Genomic DNA, 26,783 nt, shown 5'->3' with positions numbered 1-26,783 from the left:
GAGAAATAGCGGTAACAAACTTTATCAATCACAAGAGATCCCAGAGGGATCTTGGCGCCCACCAAAGATTGATCTATGTCTGACAAATGAAAGAGGGATCTTTTCTCTGCTTTTCAAACTTACAATTCTTTTTTCTGCTTTTCAAACTTTAAACTATCAAAATCCAAGATGGTGGTCGCAAAATGCAATAGGCAGAACTAGGGTCCTAGAGGAACATACATATGATATTTGAGAACAATCCCTTCAATACTTTCTGAGAAATAGCGGTAACAAACTTTAACTATCAAAATCCAAGATGGCCACCGGTCGGCCATCTTGTTGACCGATCAGTCCCAAAATGCAATATGCACAACTGGGGTCCTAGGGGAACCTACATATGAAATTTGAGAAAGATCCCTTCAGTACTTTCTGAGAAATAGCGGTAACAAACTTTAACTATCAAAATCCAAGATGGCTACCTGGCGGCCATCTTGTTGACCGATCAGTCCCAAAATGCAATATGCACAACTAGGGTCCTAGGGGAACCTACATATGAAATTTGAGAAAGATCCCTTTAGTGCTTTTTGAGAAATAGCGGTAACAAACTTTAACTATCAAAATCCAAGATGGCTACCTGGCGGCCATCTTGTTGACTGATCAGTCCCAAAATGCAATATGCACTACTAGGGTCCTAGGGGAACCTACATATGAAATTTGAGAACAATCCCTTCAATACTTTCTGAGAAATAGCCGTAACAAACTTTAACTATCAAAATCCAAGATGGCTGCTTGTCGGCCATCTTGTTGACCGATCAGTCCCAAAATGTAATATGCAGAACTAGGGTCCAAGAGGAACCTACATATGAAATTTGAGAACAATCCCTTCAATACTTTCTGAGAAATAGCGGTAACAAACTTTAACTATCAAAATCCAAGATGGCGGCTGGTCGGCCATCTTGTTGACCGATCAGTCCCAAAATGCAATATGCACAACTAGGGTCCTACGGGAACCTACATATGAAATTTGAGAAAGATCCCTTCAATACTTTATGAGAAATAGCGGTAACAAACTTTAACTATCAAAATCCAAGATGGCTACCTGGCGGCCATCTTTTTGACCGATCAGTCCCAAAATGCAATATGCACAACTGGGGTCCTAGGGGAACCTACATATGAAATTTGAGAAAGATCCCTTCGGTGCTTTCTGAGAAATAGCGGTAACAAACTTTAACTATCAAAATCCAAGATGGCTACCTGGCGGCCATCTTGTTGACCGATTAGTCCCAAAATGCAATATGCACTACTAGGGTCCTAGGGGAACCTACATATGAAATTTGAGAAAGATCCCTTCAGTACTTTCTGAGAATTAGCCGTAACAAACTTTAACTATCAAAATCCAAGATGGCGGCTGGTCGGCCATCTTGTTGACCGATCAGTCCCAAAATGCAATATGCACAACTAGGGTCCTAGGGGAACCTACATATGAAATTTGAGAAAGATCCCTTCAGTGCTTTCTGAGAAATAGCGGTAACAAACTTTAACTATCAAAATCCAAGATGGCTACCTGGCGGCCATCTTGTTGACCGATCAGTCCCAAAATGCAATATGCACTTCTAGGGTCCTAGGGGAACCTACATATGAAATTTGAGAAAGATCCCTTCAGTACTTTTAGAGAAATAGCGGTAACAAGAATTGTTAACGGACGGACGGACGGACGGACGGACGGACGGAGGACGGACGGACGGACGGACGGAAGGACGGACGGACGACGGACCACGGACGAAAGGCGATTTGAATAGCCCACCATCTGATGATGGTGGGCTAAAAATGGAGTATACAACAACCTATCGATGACGCAGATTGGCACCCCTGGTATTGCCCTGGACCAGCCAGTATTACACCCGAAGGTATGAAAGAAAAAGTTGACTAGCATTACTGTGTCCCCATGGTTACGTTGGACTGTCAGATTTAGTTCCATTGCTATGCCAGTCACCATACTTCAAGGACGTCTGTATGGTTAACCTCAATGACCGTCACACAGGGACCTGGCACGATTTTTTTTAACTGACAGTATACATATATATACTATAATAATTGGTTAAAAATGTTCGTGCCAGGTCCCTGTGGTCCCACACCATGGTTATGAAGTTTATCAATTGAATTACTATTGCTGTGTTCAGCTCCATGCTTTATATAAATCTACAAAATGGAATTCTCTGTTTCAATGACATTTAAAACAATGACTTCTTTTACCATTTTGATGACCGATCAGTCCCAAAATGAAATATGCACCACTAGGGCCGTAGGGGAACGTACATATGAAATTTGAGAAAGATCCCTTTAGTACTTTTCAAGAAATAGCGGTAACAATCTTTAACTATCAAAATCAAAGATGGCGGCCTGTTGGCCATCTTGTTGACCGATCGGTCCTTAAAAGCTATATACAAAACTAGGGTCCTAGGGAAATCTACATATTAAATTTGAGACAGTTCCCTAAAGCACTTTTCGAGTAATAATGGTAACAGACTTTAAATATCAAAATACAAGATTGCTACCTGTTTGTCACCTTGTTGACAGCTCTGTTCTTAAATGCAATATGCACAACTAGGGTCCTAGGGGAATCTACATATAATATTTGAGACAGATCCCTTCAGTACTTTCTGAGAAAAGAATACAAGATTGCGGCCTCAAGCCATCTTGTTGACCAATTTGTCCCAAAGTGCAATATGCACAACTAGGGCACGAAGTGGAACCCGGAACCTACATATGGAATTTTAGAAAGATACTTTTAGAATTTTCTGAGAAATAGCGGTAACAAGAAATGTTAACGGACAGACAACGGACGAAAAGCGAATTGGATGGGTGGTTGGCTAATACCACAGAAAGTTTAGCAGTGATTGCTTCACAACAAAAATAAAGATGAAATGGCCACATTCAATAGTGATATAAGATTGTATGCAATATAAATGGACAATTTTACATTCCTATTTTAAAAATCAAAGGCCGTTTCGGAACGACTATTAGCCTTTAAGTATCGCGATTTTTTTACTCGCGAAAATGATCGGTCATGCGGTAACTGGTCTACATTTGTCAAATGCAGTAAACATATTGTGAGCGTGGTCAGACGCAAGTTATAAAATTTGAAGCATAATAAGTTAGCAGTATGATTATTCTGGAACACCGTGATAATAATTTACCATCTAAATAATTCATACACCCAAAATATACGATAGTAAGGGACGTAACTCCAACGGAACTATACCTCATGATAAACTTGATTTTCGAACTATTGTAAGCGAATAATGATTCTATATGCTTCAAGGTGTAGAGTAGAATTTGTTCAACTGATAAAACAGTGTGTGTGCTTTTTTTACTTGGAAGTTATAGTAAATGCTGCATCTCACCTTCTATTAGCCTAAACAAAGTTGCATAAATTTCCGTTGTTCTAACACGTATAACACGTACAACATGGTTAATGGAAAGTTCAACACTTTATTCATTATCCTCTGACCCATAACTTCTATATTTCTGATTGTAATAATCATTAGATCTAGATAATTTTGATGGAAGATATGTAATTTGCTGGCGTAAATATTGTCCTTGTAGTTCAACAATAAAATCAGTGGTCGGATTACGGAGGTTTCACGTTGAATAGTCGGAGACGGTGTTATTTTCTATGCCAGTGACATTTTTTTTATTGTATAATAATAATAATAATATATCTATATTTTATTATTACACTACGGATTATGACTGTGATACTAGTCTATATCACAGGTAAATAGATCCTCTTATTCGATGAAAAGTGCGACGACTCTGATAAGGAAATTAATCCTGTGTCTTATCTGTCCGAACTTGTCAATCATCCGTCGGTTTTTAAATCCATAGGTGAGGATATCCTTTAAAAGGGTTTTCGAAATTATCGAGCAATTAAAAGTGTCGCCTTGCAGAGTTTAAATCGCTCATAAATCTGTCTATTGTACGCTGTCGATCGGTAGAGTAAATACGTACAATATAGTTAACGATCCGATACCGTCTGTTGATATCCGGCTCGTACGTATACCAACATGGCTGACTGGCGTACCTAGCAACACACGAGAAAGGGCTAAATTGTGCCAAATTGGATTTTATTCAGAGGAGAAAAATTGTGACAAAATTCAAAGTGGCCAAATGCAGAATGTGGAGAGTGAGGATACTACTCATCGTTCGTTTGGAGGGCGGATGAAGAATGGTAAGTGACCAGTAGTGGACACTATAGGTCTTGTGTTAGGGGTAATACCACATATGTAATTATATATATACACCACTTAGTATTAAAGGATATTAACTATGATTTATTTTAAATCTTGTATGATCATCAGTATATATTTGTCTATATAGTCAATATGTCAACATTCCTCGGTTGAAACAATGACTTTAAAACAAACTCTGCAGTAAGTTACATATGGTCGTAAGGTTATTTAAAGTATTTCAATATGAGCTATTGTTTCGATTATCGGCATTTAAATAAATGTACTACCGTTCGGAATCTATTTTAAAATCAACACGACCAGCTGTCAGAGTTATAATACGACTACATACCAGTGTTGTATAAGTTTTTTACGTTATAAACGTAACCTTTGCATAGCCAATGTCTGTCATTCATATCAGAGCGACAAATAAATCGGCATTAAAACTTTTGATGGCGTGGCTATACACAGTGGATTGGATATATGTGTGTGTAAGTGTATACGTGTGTGTTGTTCTGTCTGCTCTGGTACATGACAATACCAAACCAATTAAAATTTATACATACGATAGATGTTTTATGATTTGAACGTGCTGATGATAGCAGGTTGTTTTACTACCGTTAATGAAACAGTATAGTTAGCTTAACACTCGTCTTACTAAATCAATAAAACCTCATTCTAATTTATTCTTGTACCAGAGGAAATAGCACACTGAAGTTAATTTGATATTTATGTATAATGAATGCAGGCCATTAGCCTGTATATCAATATCAAACACTACAAAAATGATATCGTTTATTACTATTACTTCTGGTGTTCATAATGTGGAATATTTGGCAGCTTAAGGATATATGTAGAATATGTATATAATCTACACCCATTTAACAAAGATAGTGTTAGGAGAAATCAAAACGTGTAATATTAATCTTTTTTCCCCTTGGTTTTCTCTGACCCTAACACCAGATTTGGATATCAGACAGACATACAAAATGTAAGTCAGAAGTCTATTGTTAGGCCTTGAGAAAACGCAGACTATAGGCTCATTGTATAACTTTACTACATACATGTAGTTTAGTATACATGATGTAAGTTCCGTTAAAAATTAGGCTATAAACGCTACACATTATAATCCTTCTTTCATTTTAAATGACACTTACTAGTAATACAACATATTGTATTCTGATGAGATACCAAAAATGCTTCGTCATTTTGAATAGTCTGTAGTAATCTTAAAGTGAAGTATGCAACACAGACTTCTGAGAATTGGTAATCGTACGCGTCTTACGTGTGTTTGGACCTATTCGAACCTCAAGGACCTGATAATTAGTTACTGTTTCTGATTGTTTGAATCCATTTTAACCACGGGGACTTGAGCATTAGTTACGGTCCATATGTCTTTGAACTTATTCTAACCGGGAGGGGCTATTTGTTGTCAATCATATTGCTCTCGGGGTATCATATAGTACAGTACATTGTTAGTTGAACTATATAATTGGACGTATTTTACCTTGAATATGTTATTTTCAGACTTTTTGGGTGGGAGTGGGCGGGGGGATTGCGGATAGGTAGAAATGTCAAACCACTGGATTAATTTATTTATTTGGGCCTGTTGCAATCTATTTGGAATAACACTTTTCAAAATCTTACGAATGTAATTTAAAAGAGTGGGAAGCTTTCAATAAATGAAGGAGTATTTACGAGTACATCATGTTTGAGAAATGTTTCGCTCACCAAAAAATCGTCTGTTATGAAGCCAATACGTGACGTAGACCTATGCTACAATTTCATTGACATTACACATTGCTGGTCAATAAAGCTTTATCAATGTGTTGAATTTCAACTCAGCGTCCCTTTCCGACACCTGAATGTTTGTTTCATAAACAAACATGTTTCCATTACACGCTCTCAAAGTCAATCGATATATGTTCTCGCCTTGATACTAAGCTTCTTTTCATCGTTCCTGTACTATGAATATTCATTAAATCTAATTATTGGTAGAATTTTAGACATGAAAAGGAATTCCATGTTCTAAGCAGCAGTGTGGTCAATCAAACGTTTTATAAAACCTGTTATTGGGCAGAGTTAACAGTAGGCTTCAGTTGCCATTGGAGATGTTCATTCAAAATATCAACGAATTATTTGAAAACAGGAAGTTGACCATGGGCCGACGGCAACAGTCAATGTGAAACCAAGTAAAATGTCAATTGTTGCGGAAATTGTCATCGCATCTCACAGGAAAGTGGGACAATTATTATCTGGAGTTGACTAGTCTACGGTACATTCCCGAGACAGCCATAGTTTGGACATTTTATAATAAAGTGCCGTGATTATCTGGTAGTATGACGCACGCTATCTGTCTCTTTTTACTAAAAAAAGGCAGATTCCTGTTATCAGCTGAAAACCACCTGTCGGCACACAACAATGAAATAGTCATTTCACGGTAATGGTACCGTAGTACCGGTCATAATTCATTTCATTATTTATCAGGAGTTTAAATTATCAAATTTTCACAACAGCCCGAAGATTCTTTAATTTTATGCGATAATTGTGTGGTCCTTACAGCGTCAACCAAGGGCGGTAACTCTGGTGTGTGGGAATGATGACGCTTGCTGTTAAAGAAGCAGGCGTATAAAATCATGCTTTCCGAAGTTTTTTTGTGGTGGACGAAAATATCGACAAATGATAAGAGATGGGCGATTGTCACACGTTATCATGCAACCAATCTGATTAAAATACAGATCCTTATAATCACTACGTTGGATCAGAGAATCTGACAACATCCCATTAGGGGTCACGTTCAGGTGACCTTTGAAAATAGCCAATCAAAAGAGCTGCTGCCAGAAACTTGTCTGATGACAAAACGGTTAAAAAATGTCACAATTATTTTCATGTACGTAGTCATCTTGCCCAAATAGCACAACAAAGCTACATTCAATATTATACGGGGACGAAATGGCGTTTAGATTGCTGTAGCAAGGTATAGAAAATGCATTTGATCTGATATGTACAGGTAGTAAATGTATAAAGGTCACCAGAAAGTGACCTCATATGGAATGTTGTCAGATCCTCTATATAACGGAGTGTTTATAAAGATCTGTATTTTAAGCAGATTGCCGTTTAGCAGAGGTACTGGGAGTCCGACGAAGAGGGGTAGAGTAGCGTCCTAATCGTTTGTAAATACGTCAATATGATCCCACGTACATTAATGCAAGATAAAGAAATATTCGATGACACATTAACAAATTTTGCGGTTCTTGTCTATAAAATCAACATCGCGGATGACGTGCGAAAGTTTAAGTACAGTGTATACATACATCACACATATGTGTTTTATAATGCTCATATTCAAGAAAGTTAGGGCGTAGACTCATACGATCAACTTTCTGCTTTTACAGGTCAAGTATTCAGTAGTTATTTAATGACAATGTTTTGACTTTATAATAAACAGTTTAACCCCACATTTGGTAGTTATTTTCAAGTTCCTATGGTGTCTAAACATACCTTGTAGTCGTTATCGTATGTAGTCTACCAAATATCCATTGAATTTGGTTAAAATTTGATACTCAATTGTAAATTTATTTTCAATGATTAATGTAAAATGTGTTCATTTTATTGAAATTCGAATGGTATACATGTGATATATATCCGATGAGAATCAATTTGATGTTTGTGTCATTTTAAAACATGTCTATAATGTATCTATTTTTCAATGCTAGTATTATATTTAAAGATGGTGTTCGGCAAGGCGTTTCAATATCCCCAATTGCTTTAGTTTAAATTCACGCGTTTCAATCGTCGGACCTAAATTGTTGATGGTTATTTTCCCCTCCTGAACGTATTGTGTATCTGAGACATTAAAATGAGTTTTATACCTATAACTATTATGAGAACTTACGCCATCGGTATGTATACTTCGTTTCAATTAATTACTATTATTACAAACATTAACTGTAGCAGAAATAACAAATGGAAGTGGAGTGGGTTACACAGACTAAATATGTTGCTAAATTACCAATAGATTAATTTGAAATGGTGTATATTATTACGCAAAATGTATAAAACTCATGCCGTAAGGAGGGAGAAGAAATGGGATCATGAGGTTGAAAATCTAGAATTTAAAATCTGCTGCTTCCTGGTGATTTTGGAAAGTGCCATAATATATCACACTATTTGCTATATAGCCATATGTATGTACTGTACGTTTTCGTCCAAGGTAGCGACTGGCGTCCTGGTAACCTAATGAATGATTCATTACATCTAAATTCGCTGATGAACGATCCGACACAGGTAACCCTTTTGATGTCACCGACAAGGTGTGTTTGCATAAGGGTGTATTAGGGGTGCATTTCTAGTGCTGTGAAATGCATTCACAATCAAACAAACCTTTGTAGTTTATGTATGTACAATGTACTGTAAAAATAAATCGGTGATATGTTTTTCTTTTGAAAATTACGAAGCGAAAAAATATCACAGGCACTTCATTGTGTCCCAGAACTCGACAGTTGCCAACCAATCGTCAAGTATTGTAAAAAATAAATATTGAAATGTTCGGCTAAGATTTCCAGTCATTTGAAAGAACAACACGGAGTACTACCCACTTCGTAGTTACTTTCACTGTGAACAAGTTGGTGCTGGTGTTGTAAGCCAATATCTACTGGAGTCTCCGGGTATTGTGTAAACACAAAGACAACACCGTATACATTATACATTTCTGTCCGCTCTCTCCGAGTACAGCTGGGGAAAGTTCTCCGCCTTCTATGTTAATGAACTTCGTTAGCAAACTTATCTGAGGGATTTAGTGTTCTCTCCACCTTCTCGGAGTGGTGCCAGTGGAAGTTCTGTACGCCAATGGAAATGTGAAAACTGGAAAAATTAAATTAGTTGTTTAGAAACGGTGGGCGGAACTTCTATGCCATATACGTGATCTCGCAGGCCAACGATAATGATCGGTAGTAATTGGAGAAAGTACATCAGTGGAAATGTGAAAATTGGAATTAACTTCTTCGTTTAGCTTTCAATAAGATTAGTCTGAGAGATGCATTGTTTTGAACGCTCTTTTCAGTGCAAAGTAATGAAAGTGTGAAGCTGGAAAGTGGTTTCTTAAATTAGTAAATCTCCGTACGTCTAAGGAACGTGGTGTTATAGTGTTGTGTTTAGCTCTATTGCTGTAGAGTGAGAGGAAGGTCTTTGGCTGCTGGACTATAAAAATGTGAAACTTCGTTTAGATATTAATCTAACAAATAAATCTGAGGAATGCGATATACGTCTGACCGCATTCTCCGAGGAAAGCTCTCAAAGAAGCGACAATGTGAAATCGTTATTTTTTTTTAAATCACTCAAGGTTATTTTAGGAATATAGATGGAAGTACAGGATATTGATGGCGTCGAACTAGCGTGTAAGTATGTCCAGTCAGGCAATAGTCCGAGTTGCCTCTGTCCCATGCACCAGGCATGGACATTATGGCATGTCAATGTGACAGGAAACTCGGGATAGCCAAGTATGTAATTATATAATGTTGTACCATAAAAGAAATATGCGCAAAATGTTCAGACCTTATTTGATATATCGGAAAGGATATATGTACATGTTCTTCCAATGACACCTAGTGTGCTTAATATTCAATTCAATGTAACCTGTCTGATGTTAGTTAGGCTGTGATACAATACGATGGAATAGGATGCATGAAGTGTGTGGTTTGGGTTCATTTGGAGTATTGAGTCTATAAGTCACAGACTCGTCACAGACTCGTCACAGGTGAAAGCTAGTGATATACAGTCAAAATCCATTATATCCGTATTTATTCACACATGAATGCATCGACAGTTCGACATTACATAATCACTTTTGGGTGAGCCACACTAACGTCACAGTACCGATTTCAAACTAAGAAAATAAAAGGAAACTCTAAAAATCGGACTTTTTTGCACACCGTTGCATTGCCCGTCACCTACCTTGGTATAAATAAACAGATACTAATGACAATATCATCGTCATTATTCATATCAACTTGCACGAGGGCTTGCCGTGTTCTCGGCATCTGGCTCATATGGAAAGTAGTTTTAGAAAGAAACAAGAACGTTAGAGTGTCGGCTGTTTTTTATGGTTTTTAATGCCATCTTAGTGAAGGAGAAGGAGATACAATAAACCAACATTTTTTTTCGTGTGCGAGTGGACTTAGCGAAAATTGATTGCCGCGAAAAAAAATCAAGCATAGGCAGAGAAAAAGTATATGAGTCTAAATCGGGAAGTGAAATTTTCAGGAAAAATCCGTTGGGTATGGAATCACGAAATTAAATTGGTCTAATGTATGCATATAGCCTCTGTCTACGGAATCTGACTACTTCATATTACTTCCACGACGAATGGGCTCACAAATCTAGCGGCTATACGGATAAGACTTCTATCACGAACTATAGCAGGGACCAATAGTATGTAACTGTCATAGAAAGTCCTATATGATACGATTAACTTTGATACTATTAGGGCGTAAACACGGGGTTGTATGAGAAACATGACGAGATCGCTCAATATATTAATATATATCACCAATTAGACTCAGACTAAGCTTTTCAATACCATTAGGAATACGTTATGAGACACCTCCGATTCAACAATAATTCAATAAATGTAATTTTGTACTTTAAAAGTCGTGAACCGTCATAAGACTGTTAGTGCTATAGAGGCGATTCCATAGACTTCCACTGAACCACTAAACCGTTCAGGTCCTCGCGTCCGGTGCTGTTGACACTTTGCCAAACATGGGGATATTTGACAAGGAAATTTACTAGGCTCATTTCAGAGAGTATTAATGGACAAAATAAATATCGGCTGAAATAGATTCGGGCTTTAACCTGGCTAATCTTGTCCGCTGGCTGCAAGTGGACATTGCCTTACTAAACACATACACGCACGGGAAGGCAATCTTTGGCGATCAGCGAACAAATATTTGAACAAGTAACTACCAAACACTCGTGAATTCGGTTATAGAAACTTAATCTGGAAAGCATAATATGACATCCGTAATTTGTTTATGAACTGAGTCGATTTGAAGTCGATTTACGTAAAGAGGACACTGTATAGATGTTTAATCTGAAATACACTCATTAAATTTAGAGCGGTCATTGATGCATATTATAGAATTGTAAACTATGTACTAGGTTACGGTAAATAGGCCAGATAATGTCGGGCCGCTGATGATGCTCTGGCTTATCCACAGTGTTTTGTCAGATTGTTAATAGTTAATAATGTTAATCTTCTGTCACATGAACAATATATGGGAATGAAGGTAAAATATAGAAATATGGCTTATTGCGCCCATAACTTAGCACATTATATTTATATGTGCATGTACTTCTATGTAGCCGTATATGTGTTTCTGTCTTATATGTTCAATAGCGGAAGGAATGCAGATGGAAAGCATTGCGTTAATATTAAAACATAATAAATGGGACATTTGATTAAACGATTAAAAACTCAATAGCATGGGTTATAGTGTTTTTAATCCCGAAAACTTGAACATTTTCCCGCCATTTGGAGCCAGCTGTTTCGCGATTCATCAAACTCAGTATTCAATTTATAACGTTGAAAAAACAACAAAAGTTCATTTCACCGGAACACTTAATTTAAATGAAAAATGGTCGGTTCGAAATGTAAAGAATATGGAATGTTTTAAATTTTTTGTTGTTTTCTGGTGTGTAAAACTGGCATTTTTTGTAAAGATATATCAACTGACGTTGACGCACGTGTTGCAAAAAATGCAGTTTACACACCAAGTAAACAACAAAACAAGTTGTAGTATTTTCTACATCAATTGCTACCGGTGTACGTTGTTGTTATACTGCGCGTGTACGTTAATTCTGCATCGTCGTATTTACTTCTAGGCCTATCTGAGTAAATTAGAAAGCGAAAATACAAGCACACATTTTCATTAAGAAAATGTCTGTAGATAAATCAATTTGACTGTACATTATTTTTGGGTTTGCCGAAAACCCCAAGCGACGCCGGTTTCAATATTTTAGACCTAAATTTGACCTTGGTTGATCTACGGAGGTCTACGGAGGCAGAAAATTTTTATCCAACAGTATACATATATATATTATACTATAATATATATATGTATACTCTTAGTTTTAAAAAAATCGTGCCAGGTCCCTGTGCTACGGAGGTCTACGGAGGCAGAGGATGCTGAGTGTACGGATGTTTCATAATACGAGTACTCAGCTGATGGTAACATCTATTTGGTGATACGTTTAGATTTCGTGGTAAGTGATTAATAAATAAAGAATTGATAAAAAAGTGATACACACAGACCAGACTGTGAGGCCGTTACATGGACATTTTCACTAAATACCTTTGGCTAGCGAAGCTGGGTCAGAACTCAGCTGACAGGAATCAGTCATTTTGAAATGAACTTCTTTGATATAAATCTAGGCCTACGTTTGCAAACTGATACAATAACATCAGAATAATATTCAAGACACTAATGTACATTCGTTTATGACCTTGACCCAGTTTGACCGTTGATATATACTATGAACTCTGATATTGTCCCCATGTTGAATGTGATACTTGCACAGCAACGAAATGTTTTCATTGATCTTTGTAGGAAATATTTTAAGCAGATTTCTTTCAGGACTACTCATTGCTGGTGATTGATTTTTTTTAAATCTGAAGTTTTTCTACCATTTTACCCATCCATTTAAGAGAAACGCTGTACAACCATGATCAGTCTTATGGCATGGAGTTGAATATTTTTCATTGAAAATCAGTTGAAAACCTAAAACAACAATTTGATTGTTCAAGGATTGTTCTCTTAATTCATCAATTCAGTTTGATTGTTCAGGGATTGTTCTCAAGAAAAATGCTGGCTATTGACTTATCTCAACCTCTACTTGGGTTGAGATAGTATCAATTAGTCATTGCAGAAGCAATGTCATATGAACATCTTGCCTTTTTTCTGAGCGATAGTGAGAGTTACTTGGAGGATAGTGACTGTGACAGGGTACCATCCACTAGTCTCCGGACACTGACCACCATACCTTGGACAGTATGGACATGTTTTAGTTATAACACTGGTCAGTTCTAGCTGTATTACAAGGAAAAATTAACAGACATTTATCATGTGTATTCTAAAGTATTTAGCTAAACTACAATGATCGATTATGTTGTTGTTTAATGGTATGATATTTTGTTGCAGCCCTAGACATCACAGGAGAGAACTTTGAGGACTTGCTGGCCTACGATGACCTCTTCCTGGATTACTTCAATGCCTTCTTGGCTCTTAATGTGAGTATTTTACAAAAGAAATCATAAGCTGGGATGGACATCAGAGGGTGGTATGATTGAATTTATCATGTTAGAGTAGGAGAGAGGTTAGGATTTCAGGTTAGACTAGGATTTGAGTTGAGGATTGCAGACTAGGCAGATGATTCATAGATTTGTGAGGAAATGTGAAACTAGGATGTAGGATCCTGGATGTTATGTAGGATTTGATGGAACAGATATGTCAGTCTAGGTCCAGGTGTTGGCCCTGCAGGTAGGGCGTTAGAATTGTACCTGCTGCCCCTATTGCATGATCGTAAAAGGCGACTAAATTTAGGATCTTATCTTTTCTATTCTTCCTAACAGACTTTATCCTTCCTAATGCCTCCCTTGGCACCGCCTCACTTTTGGCCTCGAGTTGAGCGTTCGCCCCTGTGAGGAAGGCTCTGGGTTCTGTCCCCTGGCCGAGACACACCAAAGTCTGTAAAAGTGGTAGTTTCTGCTCCTGCTTAGCGCTCAGCAAAAAGGGAGTGGGACGACTGGTTCGCCCGTTGTCAGTATAATGTGACCGGGTGGGGTGTGTTGCTTGGTGTCTTCGACGGCATGCTTCAGTGATATAGCACTATAAAAAGGGCAAAAGTTCCACTATACAAGAAGACACAACATGAATATACCATAGTCTCTCGAAACACTCACCTCGCACAACATACACGCAACACACCGCATACATGGGAGGCCGTCCTTACATGACCATAGCTGTTAATAGGACGTCAATTAATGTGATGGAACAGATATGTCAGTCTAGGTCCAGGTGTTGGAGGCTAGAAAACCTGACTAGGATAGTTAGGATTTTAATCTAGGCTAGGATGGGAGATAAGAATTCCAGGCTTAGATGGAATAAGGATAACTTTGTAAGGAAAACATAATGCTACAGATAAGTTAAGGTGTAAGGCTTGACTCGGATGTGGTGCTAGGACGCCATATTGGTATATTGCGATTTGGGTATTGCTAGTTTGTAAATCTAGGTTTGAACTAAAAAGTTGTGGCATATGATTGCTGACTAGGAAGTTGAGGGTTAGGATTGCTGACTAGGAAGTTGAGGGTTAGGATTGCTGACTAGGATGTTGAGAGATTGCTGACTAGGATGTTGAGGCTAAGGATTGCTGACTAGGATGTTGAGGCTAAGGATTGCTGACTAGGATGTTGAGGCTAGGATTGCTGACTAGGTTGTTGATGCTTAGGATTGCTGACTAGGATGTTGAGGCTAAGGATTGCTGACTAGGATGTTGAGCTAGGATTGGCTGATGACTAGGTTGTTGATGCTTAGGATTGCTGACTAGGGAGTTGATGCTTAGGATTGTGACTAGACTAGGATTGACTAGGATGTTGGGGCTTAGGGTTGCTGACTACGATGTTGATGCTTAGGATTGCTGACTAGGATGTTGACGCCAGGCTTAGGGTTGCTGACTAGGATGTTGAGGCTTAGGATTGCTTACTAGAATGTTGATGCTTAGGATTGCTGACTAGGAAGTTGATGCTTAGGATTGCTGACTAGAATGTTGATGCTTAGGATTGCTGACTACGATGTTGATGCTTAGGAATGCTGACTAGGATGTTGACGCCAGGCTTAGGGTTGCTGACTAGGATGTTGAGGCTTAGGATTGCTGACTAGGATGTTGATGCTTAGGATTGCTGACTAGGAAGTGATTGATGCTTAGGATTGCTGACTAGGAAGTTGATGCTTAGGATTGCTGACTAGGATGTTGATGCTTAGGATTGCTGACTAGGATGTTGACGCCATGCTTAGGATTGCTGACTAGGATGTTGATGCTTAGGTTTGCTGACTAGGATGTTGATGCTTAGGTTTGCTGACTAGGATGTTGAGGCTTAGGATTGCTGACTAGGAAGTTGATGCTTAGGATTGCTGACTAGGATGTTGATGCTTAGGATTGCTGACTAGGATGTTGATGCTTAGGTTTGCTGACTAGGATGTTGAGGCTTAGGATTGCTGACTAGGAAGTTGATGCTTAGGGTTGCTGACTAGGATGTTGATGCTAGGATTGCTGACTAGGAGTGGCTTAGGATTGCTGACTAGGATGTTGAGGTTTAGGATTGCTAGGATGTTGATGCTAAGGATTGCTGACTAGGATGTTGATGCTTAGGGTTGCTGACTAGAATGTTGAGGCTTAGGTTTGCTGACTAGGATGTTGAGGCTTAGGTTTGCTGACTAGGATGTTGAGGCTTAGGATTGCTGACTAGGATGTTGATGCTTAGGATTGCTGACTAGGATGTTGATGCTTAGGTTTGCTGACTAGGATGTTGATGCTTAGGTTTGCTGACTAGGAAGTTGATGCTTAGGATTGCTGACTAGGATGTTGATGCTTAGGATTGCTGACTAGGATGTTGATGCTTAGGTTGCTGACTAGGATGTTGATGCTAGGTTTGCTGACTAGGATGTTGATGCTTAGATTGCTGACTAGGATGTTGATGCTTAGGTTTGCTGACTAGGATGTTGATGCTTAGGATTGCTGACTGACTAGGATGTTGATGCTTAGGATTGCTGACTAGGATGTTGATGCTTAGGATTGCTGACTAGGAAGTTGACGCCATGCTTAGGATTGCTGACTAGGATGTTGATGCTTAGGTTTGCTGACTAGGATGTTGATGCTTAGGATTGCTGACTAGGATGTTGATGCTTAGGATTGCTGACTAGGATGTTGATGCTTAGGGTTGCTGACTAGGATGTTGATGCTTAGGTTGCTGACTAGGATGTTGATGCTTAGGATTGCTGACTAGGATGATGTTGATGCTTAGGATTTGCTGACTAGGAGGATGTTGATGCTTAGGATTGCTGACTAGGATGTTGATGCTTAGGATTGCTGACTAGGAAGTTGATGCTTAGGGTTGCTGACTAGGATGTTGATGCTTAGGATTGCTGACTAGGATGTTGAGGCTTAGGATTGCTGACTAGGATGTTGATGCTTAGGATTGCTGACTAGGATGTTGATGCTTAGGATTGCTGACTAGGATGTTGATGCTTAGGATTGCTGACTAGGAAGTTGATGCTTAGGATTGCTGACTAGGATGTTGATGCTTAGGATTGCTGACTAGGATGTTGATGCTTAGGATTGCTGACTAGGAAGTTGATGCTTAGGATTGCTGACTAGGATGTTGATGCTTAGGATTGCTGACTAGGATGTTGATGCTTAGGATTGCTGACTAGGATGTTGACGCCATGCTTAGGATTGCTGACTAGGATGTTGACCCATGTTAGGATTGCTGACTAGGATGATGATGCTTAGGATTGCTGACTAGGATGTTGATGCTTAGGATTGCTGACTAGGATGTTGATGCTTAGGATTGCTGACTAGGATGTTGACCCATGCTTAGGATTGCTGACTAGGATGTTGACGCCTGCTTAGGATTGCTGACTAGGATGTTGACGCCATGCTTAGGATTGCTGACTAGGATGTTGACGCCATGCTTAGGATTGCTGACTAGGATGTTGATGCTTAGGATTGCTGACTAGGATGTTGATGCTTAGGATTGCTGACTAGGATGTTGATGCTTAGGATTGCTGACTAGGATGTTGATGCTTAGGATTGCTGACTAGGAAGTTGACGCCATGCTTAGGATTGCTGACTAGGATGATGATGCTTAGGATTGCTGACTAGGATGATGATGCTTAGGATTGCTGACTAGGATGTTGACGCCATGCTTAGGATTGCTGACTAGGATGTTGACGCCATGCTTAGGAATTGCTGACTAGGATGTTGAGGCCATGCTTAGGGTTGCTGACTAGGATGTTGAGGCCATGCTTAGGATTGCTGACTAGGATGTTGATGCCATGCTTAGGGTTGCTGACTAGGATGTTGACGCCATGCTTAGGATTGCTGACTAGGATGTTGACGCCATGCTTAGGATTGCTGACTAGGATGTTGAGGCCATGCTTAGGATTGCTGACTAGGATGTTGACGCCATGCTTAGGATTGCTGACTAGGATGTTGACGCCATGCTTAGGATTGCTGACTAGGAATTGCTTAGACTGAGGATGTTGACGCCATGCTTAGGGTTGCTGACTAGGATGTTGACGCCATGCTTAGGTTGCTGACTAGGAATTGCTGACTAGGAGTGGCTTAGGATGCTGACTAGGCCATGCTTAGGGTTGCTGACTAGGATGTTGATGCCATGCTTAGGAATTGCTGACTAGGATGTTGACGCCATGCTTAGGGTTGCTGACTAGGATGTTGACGCCAGGGTTAGGATTGCTGACTAGGAAGTTGAGGTTTAGGATTACTGAGGAAGTGAATGCTTCGGATTGGTGACTAGGGTGTAAGACTATATGTATTAGAATACAAAATTAAGTCTTGATGTTAGGCAAAGATACCAAGCATGGATGTGAGTCATAAGGAAGATTATTGACTATATAGGGTGCTCAATCAGAATGTGTAGCTTGATGTTGGGCTGACTTGACAAGAGGATATGTTAGGACTGTAATAGCAATACAAACCTAGATGTGGTCTTTGAAGTGATGTTACTGATCATGTTAAGTTCCTCTGTAATAACTTTCTTTTCATACAAACTATTTAAATATCAACAAAGCATTTCATTTCTATATAAACCCATACAGCGTTTACCTTCGATAGTTAAAGCGACCCTGATAATAGACTATTGATATTCCTGGTTTTGATGGCCTGTGTTGGTGGCTTTTGTTTTGTGTTTATATCCTAGGACATTACACAGTTTGGGTCAATAATGACCCAGTATTCATTCCATAAACCTGTATCTTGATTGGCTAATGACTCTGCCAGCCAACCCTGGTATGCAGCGGGAATTAGTCCCTTACTGCAATCAAGAGATTTTCTTACCAGCATAATGCTATATTTCTATCGATTACATCTGAAAAGTGTACTTAAAGCTTTCGGCCTATCTCAATAAACAATATACCTGTACTTATCATCAAAAAGACAGGTGTACAGTTACCATTATAGGTAAAACAGGTGTGTCCTGATAAATACAGGTATACAATAGCTTATCACAAGTTACCTGTGAAAAGTTCTATTCTACATGTAGTCTTGTCCCTTAGAGAGTGTTAAATCCCTACTGGGCTGAATTAATGTCAAGATTATTACTATTGATAATTTTATTTTCATCTCCTGATAGAGGGCAACAGGAGGTACAAGCTATTTAAAATTCTCTGTAAAAGGGGTGATTCAAAATGCTTTCAGACTCTGACAAATTTTTATACATATATTAGGGAGATATATTACATACTGGTAATGTCTGATTGTTGATAAGGACACAAGGTTTATCCATTAATGCAATATAAAATCTTTGATCCTTGATCCACTCCTACATACCCTTACAGGTAAAACATCACCAGGTGTATGTTAAAATTTCCTATGATGGAATTGTATAGGTTCTAGTTACAAATCTAAATAAGATTATCAATATCTGATCAATATACTTACATCCCAGGTTCAAGAGATTCTGAATTTACAGCTTTTCAAGTTGAAAGTTAAATTCAGATTCAATACAGTAAAACCTTTCTTAAGCGACCATCTCTTTATAAGGGTACCACTTTAACAAAGGTTTAAAATAGTAAATTTCAGCACAAATTAAGCTGTGTACATAAAGACCGATAGTGGCAATGACCATTTTCCCATTGTCCCCTGAGTGGTCTTTAAAGAGAGGTTTGAATGTATTTTGCAAAAAGTGTTATCAGAATTCTGTTGGATTTCTGTGTTATAAGCATTTTTTTTCTGAATTTTTATCATATTCAAGTTGATTAAAATCAAGTTTAAATGCATCACTATATGGGATTTTAAACCTAACTGAGGTTCAGATAACTTTTTACTTTCACCAGCTAATCAATGGAGCCATGAAAAGACATCAATGTATGAATATATTTCAAAGCAGAAAAAAATTGAGAATCTACATTTAAATGTTTGACGTTTCCATCAGATCTTGAAGTAAGATCAATATATGCAAACATTATTGAAATCCTGAGTAGAAATTAACATTTTAAAAAACAGGTTTTTATTGACATGAGAAAACGAGTAATTTATCACAGCGGACTGTTAGCAGGAAAACTAATAAAGTTGTGAAATTGTATTCATAGCTGGTTCTGATTGTTGCACACAGAATAAATATGATTGTTGATAAGGACACAAGGTTTATCCACTAATGCAATATAAAATCTTTGATCCTTGATCCACTCCTACATACCCTTACAGGTAAAATATCACCAGGTGTATGTTAAAATTTCCTATGATGGAATTGTATAGGTTCTAGTTACAAATCTAAATAAGATTATCAATATCTGATCAATATACTTACATCCCAGGTTCAAGAGATTCTGAATTTACAGCTTTTCAAGTTGAAAGTTAAATTCAGATTCAATACAGTAAAACCTTTCTTAAGCGACCATCTCTTTATAAGGGTACCACTTTAACAAAGGTTTAAAATAGTAAATTTCAGTACAAATTAAGCTGTGTACATAAAGACCGATAGTGGCAATGACCATTTTCCCATTGTCCCCTGAGTGGTCTTTAAAGAGAGGTTTGAATGTATTTTGCAAAAAGTGTTATCAGAATTCTGTTGGATTTCTGTGTTATAAGCATTTTTTTTCTGAATTTTTATCATATTCAAGTTGATTAAAATCAAGTTTAAATGCATCACTATATGGGATTTTAAACCTAACTGAGGTTCAGATAACTTGTAGAAATAGTTTTTAAATCCTGCAGATTTTTTTACTTTCACCAGCTAATCAATGGAGCCATGAAAAGACATCAATGTATGAATATATTTCAAAGAAGAAGAAAATTGAGAATCTACATTTAAATGTTTGACGTTTCCATCAGATCTTGAAGTAAGATCAATATATGCAAACATTATTGAAATCCTGAGTAGAAATTAACATTTTAAAAAACAGGTTTTTATTGACATGAGAAAACGAGTAATTTATCACAGCGGACTGTTAGCAGGAAAACTAATAAAGTTGTGAAATTGTATTCATAGCTGGTTCTGATTGTTGCACACAGAATAAATATTACAATTTTAAATTAGTTGAGACATGTTAAGGTCGCAGGTGCTCAAACTTTTTATAATTAGGTGTCCCGCCCCTGTCATTCACGCTATTTTATGTAAGTATCCAATTCTTAATTACATATGTTGATAATTTAAGCTTATAGAAACTACAGAGCAAAAGCACATTGCTGTCAATTTTTTTGGATCAAACTAAGGATGATCATGTCTTAATCAGGCCGTCAACTCATGATATGGCACCTAGTCACCCTGTCAGAATACCCTAATGTATACAATGTCTCATCCACATCCTAAAAACAATAGTCAATTGTACAGTTACATTGAAGGTTCTCCCTATATGCTATCTATTGATATTTTCAGTGATAACAAACAAAAAATGCTTACATTTTGTTTTAATTAAGCAACCAAGAAGTAATAAAGTTAACATTGATTTTGTATTTATTGTACAGTAAAGCCCATCACAATTAATTTATTTTGTGAACATCTCTAGTAATTCAATAAGTCGGTTTTGAAATAACAAAGTTATGTGTGTAAAATTTGATTTACAGTAGATTAGTTCCACCTTCCAGTGATTGCAGCATCATATTGTGATTTTTGTGACATCACAATCACTGAAAGCTCGGACTACTTGACGGTAAATCATATTTTGCCCACGCTGTTTTGATATCTCCAACCCCTTGTTTTGCTCTACTTGACTCTAATTGGTGTCATTATATAATTGACCTAATCAAATGTCGACGATATAAATCCTGATTTTATACTGTAGTACACTAGAAACTTCAAACTGAATCCTGTGTGTTTGTAGGTTTTCCCAATCGCCACCACCTATAACCGTCTGACCGGGTCATTTGAAGAGGTGAATTACTCTGATGATGACCATGGTGGATCGTCAGCGTCGTCACAACGTTCGCTCCAGTACGCCCCAACAGATGAAGAGCGAGACCAGCTTTTGGTGTGGGCACGTGAGGAAAGGCTGCCCCTGTTCCTCAGGTAAGACTCATCACAATGAATACTAGCTAGCAACTCCTTCCTCTCTTTCTGAATTCCCTCCCCACTCCACCCTACTCTTAAAAAAATTGAAAATCAAAAGATGCACACATCTTAGGTCTAGCAAATATTGAATAGCACTTGGTACCAACTGCAGGTTGATGATTTTTCTTTGGGTACTTCAGCTTTTCTCCACCTCTTATACCTTGAATGCATAGTCATTTGATCAAATCATGTTTGATGATGTAAGGACACAGATATTGAAAGCTTTTCTATTTGGTTTTCTGATATGATTGTGTATATCGATAAGAGTGTAAGACTGAGGTGAACGTTAATCAATGTATTTTTACCTCAATGTCGTCACTCGCTTGTCAGGTGACACTCGAGATATATAACATTCACCAAACACACGTAAGAGGTCAAGTGTAATTTATCACGTGGACAAACACTTAACTGAGGAAAATTTATCACCATGTGAAAAGGCAGACACTTAATTTTAGATTGGTTATTGACAAGATTCTTCATTGTGTGTCCAAGACAAATTACACACAGGAATCAGTTATATAAAAGCATAGAAATAGTGTTTTTCTCTGATTTTCTTGTGTATTCTAGGTTTTACCATATTATTGGGTAACATGCAGAAAGTGAAGAAAATTTTCAGAAAATTATTTGCAAAGATTTGATATTTGGTATAAGACATTTTGGGTTTCAATCTTGACATGAATCTGAGAAGAACATTTAATCTTTTATCTTTTTTCTGGTAATGAATGCCATCAATGATTATGTAAGTCTGAGTTATTCTGTTAAGGTATCGCATTAAATGCGTATGTAAGTTCGGAAAGTTTATTTATCAGAAATGTAGATCTTCTTCAGGTTGGTTTATTTAAATCAGAATTTAAGATAACCGGCCTGAAGTTGTGTGATGTGTCATGCTTTAGCAACTATGTTTTGTTTGTCCTGAGTATCGGTAATGGGAACACTACGATTTAATCGTCCGTGAGTGTTAAATCTGGTTGGACATCTCTCCTCCATTGTGACGTGGTTGATGATCATTTGATTACATAGCTCTTTCAATACAAGACTTAAGACCATTATCATTTAATCATCAGATTATACCTCTGATGTTTATATAATCAGTATACATAGTTACATACACACAGTAATATGTGTACAGTGCTTCGTTATTATTATTAATAAATTAGAAATTTACGCGGGGTATAAAGGATATTTATGTTGCTGAAATTGCATTCTCCTATTGTACTCACTACTGAATATGAAAAGTTTGGACTCAACTTAAAACTACCAGAAGGAATACACATACTCAGATCTCATTTTAATATATAAACTTACCGTAACAATGAAATATTTCCAATCTCAAATTTAAAGTTATTTGTTAAATATGAAATATGCTTTTTGAAATGCAAATAGCTTTCGTAATTTATTTAAAAGTCTTCTGAACATGATATTTGCATTACTTAAATGGACACCAAAGAAATATCTGAAATGATAATATAAAATACTTTCAATGGTGCAGTGGTACTGTTTAAATATCATAAACTATACTGATTTCAGCCGTTCTACCAGGGGTACTGTATAAACTGTTGCACCATATTTATGTACTTTTAAGACATACAATATTTCACCGTGAAGTGCCCTTGTTGCTTTGTGTCAGTCTTACTGCTTTTAAGTTGTAACAGTTTGTCAGAAACGAAATTCATTTAAAAAATAAGATAAATAAAAACCTGAAAGTGAAAAATTGTTGACAGAAGTGCCAAACATTTCTGCGACATTGATTAATAGTATTCAAATACATTTCCTTTGTATCAAAAACTTCTGTGCAAACATTTAGCACACTTCTGTTTGCAAAAAAAATTGATTGTGACAAATGTTTTCTTTCATTTTTGTGTTTAAAACGGATCTGAAATTAAATGTCGCTTTTATTTGCTAACACGCAATGCAGGCTATGTAACAATGGCCTCCTGCCTGGGGGATGTTAGTGGTATACAGGTATGTGTAAACATATCAAGATATTTATTTATAACACTGAAGTTCTACCATCATCCAAATTCCTCCCCTCGCAATGCTTACACCATGTCAGACTTAATTGATCAAAGCACTGTCAACTTGAAATTTCCAAATATGTAAATGCCTGGTTTTTAAAATGTTATATTTATTTTTAGTAATGTCCGGTAGGTACATGTTGTATTTGAAAAAAATATTCCTTAAATCTTAAATTATTAGTAATAACTTATCATTAACGTAATAGTAATAAGTCATAAAAGACTTTATGTAGGTGACAAGTTACTTACATTTTAAGAGGCTAGAACTTCTTGATAACATGTAGAAAGTGGTAGTTATGCTTCTGAAATCTAGTTCTAACAATTTAATGCATCTCTGAAGGTAGTCCGCTAAACCTGTCTATGTTATTAGGCTTTTAAATATTTTTTTTTGCCTAATATAATTAAAAAATAAAAAAAGCCTAACAATATAGGTAGGTTTAGCGGACTACCAGTATCTGAAGGCTGCCAAACTTCAATCAAATTTTCTTTGTAATTTTCAAGTCTTTCTATGGAGGAATTGGTATGCCTGTGCTTTGATATTCTTTCTTTGTTAGGTGAAGTTATTCAAGTTAAATAAATTGATTCATTTTAACTTTTAACAGTATAGATTAATACTATAAAATGGAAAAAAAAGATTTCTTTGCCCTATTTACTACAACTATAAGACTCCATCCCCCTCCCCCCCTCTATTTACTACAAACTATACCACAGCTCCCCTAAACACATACACTATCACAAGAAGACACAGCCTCTTTGTCCACATGTTTCAGTGAGAAATCACTATAAAATAGGCAGTAGTTCTCATTATCACAAGGAGACAAACTATACCACAGCTCCCCTAAACACATACACTATCACAAGAAGAAACAGCCTCATTGTCCACATGTTTCAGTGAGAAAGCACTATAAAATAGGCAGTAGTTCTCATTATCACAAGGAGACAAACTATACCACAGCTCCCCTAAACACATACCAGCTAACTAGCATGTGTAGCATATAGCCTGGAAGACCATCCAAATAAGACTTTTAAAAGTTGTTTTGGAATCTTAACAATCAAAGTAAGACAATGTATGGGTCATTATTATATAAGGTGGCTGTGAATTTACAAACAACATTCATGTCACCATAACCTCCTAATTCAATTTTTGAGAGGCATAGCAATTATCTTTGTAAATGAACAAATATATTGTCTTCAAAAGCTTTCACTGTGAAAGTTGATAACAAAAACAATACTCATTATTTGTATTTATAAAATACCAAGCACAAACCAAATTTTTTACTGATTGACATAATGATGTGTTTTTGTGTTATCTTGGACATACATTAATCATAGTTGACCAACTTTAAAGGAGTTCCTTCTGTCATTTACTGGTTACCAGGACCTTAGGTCAGTTGGTCTTGTCATTGTTTAGAAAGTGTTATAATAATCCCTCCCAGGTATTCACTCTAAGACACTCTATACCTAATGTACTTATAAACGTCATAAACAATCTGCTACGTGTACTACATATGTGTATCAATACACACTTCCACATTTGTTATAGGAACAACAAATTCACATTTGTTTTGTGTTTATTTCCTATTAACTGCTAGAATCATTTAAGGATGTGACAGGTTAAGGACGTGGAAGAAAGTCAGAGAACATGGAGAAAAACCAGCAACCTATCATTAGTACTTATCAACTGCCCCTAATGGGTTTCAAACTTTTACCCAAGGTAGAAGGGTGTTGTAATTGGACTACTTGGCCACGACGGCCCCTGTTTTATAAATTTGGTGTGTGTAAGCACTTCAAATATTTATCTGCTATCATAATGTCAATACATGAAATACTTATCTGTCATATAAATACACTTTAACTACATCTCATAATAATCTGTATATGATTTACAGCTAAAATGTTCAATATCCTTGAAAAAAAATCTGTCCTTGTCAAAAAAAAACCTGTTAAATAGTCTCGGTGTCTATACAGTTCTGACCTTGTCAACGTTGGTATAGGCAATGAAAAAATCTACTGAATACCTTGATATACACAGTGTCTGATTTTAAAACTCATCTATATGTAATATTCAAGGATTGTTTGTGTAAAGAGTATGAAACATGACAGCAAATATATAAATATTAAATAAAGATTGACAATTAAAAATGTTGTATCACCATGGTGGTCAAGGGGTTAAGGTCATTGGTCGATCTACAGCAGACACAAACACAGTATCAGGTACTATCTGTAGGGATGATTCTATGGGCACTGGCTGACTCCACTACCAAAACCTTGATCACTTTGTACTTCATTAACCCTAAATATCATACCATTTATGAAAGTATATGAGTTAGAATTAAAAGGTGAAATAATGAGATAATGTAAATCTCATCTTTTGAGAAAGATCCATGCTGAATGCTGATGATTTGAAATAACTCTTTCCTTCACAACATATTTTTTCCTCATTTTGTCACATACTGATCAATAAATGGCTTTACCTTCTGATGTGAGTCGATTCTATGACAACATACTTTCCCCTGTGATGTCACATTGGTTGATTCCATGACAACATACTTTCCTCTGTGGTGTCACATTGGTTGATTCCATGACAACATACTTTCCTCTGTGATGTCACATCAGTTGATTCTATGACAACAGACTTTCCTCTGCAATGTCACATTGGTTGATTCCATGACAACATACTTTCCTTTGTGATGTTACATCAGTTGATTCTATGACAAGAGACTTTCCTCTGCCATGTCACATTGGTTGATTCCATGACAACATACTTTCCCCTGTGATGTCACATCAGTTGATTCTATGACAACAGACTTTCCTCTGCCATGTCACATTGGTTGATTCCATGACAACATACTTTCCTCTGTGATGTCACATCAGTTGATTCTATGACAACAGACTTTCCTCTGCCATGTCACATTGGTTGATTCCATGACAACATACTTTCCTTTGTGATGTTACATCAGTCGATTCTATGACAACAGACTTTCCTCTGCCATGTCACATTGGTTGATTCCATGACAACATACTTTCCCCTGTGATGTCACATCAGTTGATTCTATGACAACAGACTTTCCTCTGCAATGTCACATTGGTTGATTCCATGACAACATACTTTCCTTTGTGATGTTACATCAGTTGATTCTATGACAACATACTTTCCTCTGTGGTGTCACATTGGTTGATTCCATGACAACATACTTTCCTCTGTGATGTCACATCAGT

General features: G+C 37.1%; 1 protein-coding gene across 13 annotated transcripts in view; it reads left to right on the top strand.

The window, feature by feature from the left end:
* Positions 1 to 3,960: 3,960 nt before the first annotated feature.
* Positions 3,961 to 26,783, top strand: part of LOC138318661 (regulator of G-protein signaling 22-like) — a 58,710-nt gene continuing 35,887 nt past the window's right edge. For 3 of the 13 annotated variants that reach the window (XM_069261242.1, XM_069261247.1, XM_069261241.1), the window contains exons 1-3: positions 3,965 to 4,210; positions 13,406 to 13,494; positions 21,323 to 21,507. In XM_069261242.1, coding sequence (XP_069117343.1) covers positions 4,150 to 4,210; positions 13,406 to 13,494; positions 21,323 to 21,507 — 335 coding nt within the window. In that variant the 5' untranslated portion in view covers positions 3,965 to 4,149. Of the gene's footprint in view, positions 4,211 to 8,762; positions 9,605 to 13,405; positions 13,495 to 21,322; positions 21,508 to 26,783 lie in introns of those variants that run through there. The other 10 variants (XM_069261245.1, XM_069261244.1, XM_069261246.1 and 7 more) reach the window with 8 other exon arrangements.

Source organism: Argopecten irradians, chromosome 3 (genome assembly GCF_041381155.1).
Source record: "Argopecten irradians isolate NY chromosome 3, Ai_NY, whole genome shotgun sequence".
Taxonomy (NCBI): domain Eukaryota; kingdom Metazoa; phylum Mollusca; class Bivalvia; order Pectinida; family Pectinidae; genus Argopecten; species Argopecten irradians.
The sequence above is the reverse complement of the archived record's forward strand: the minus strand, read 5'-3'. Positions and strand labels throughout refer to the sequence as shown.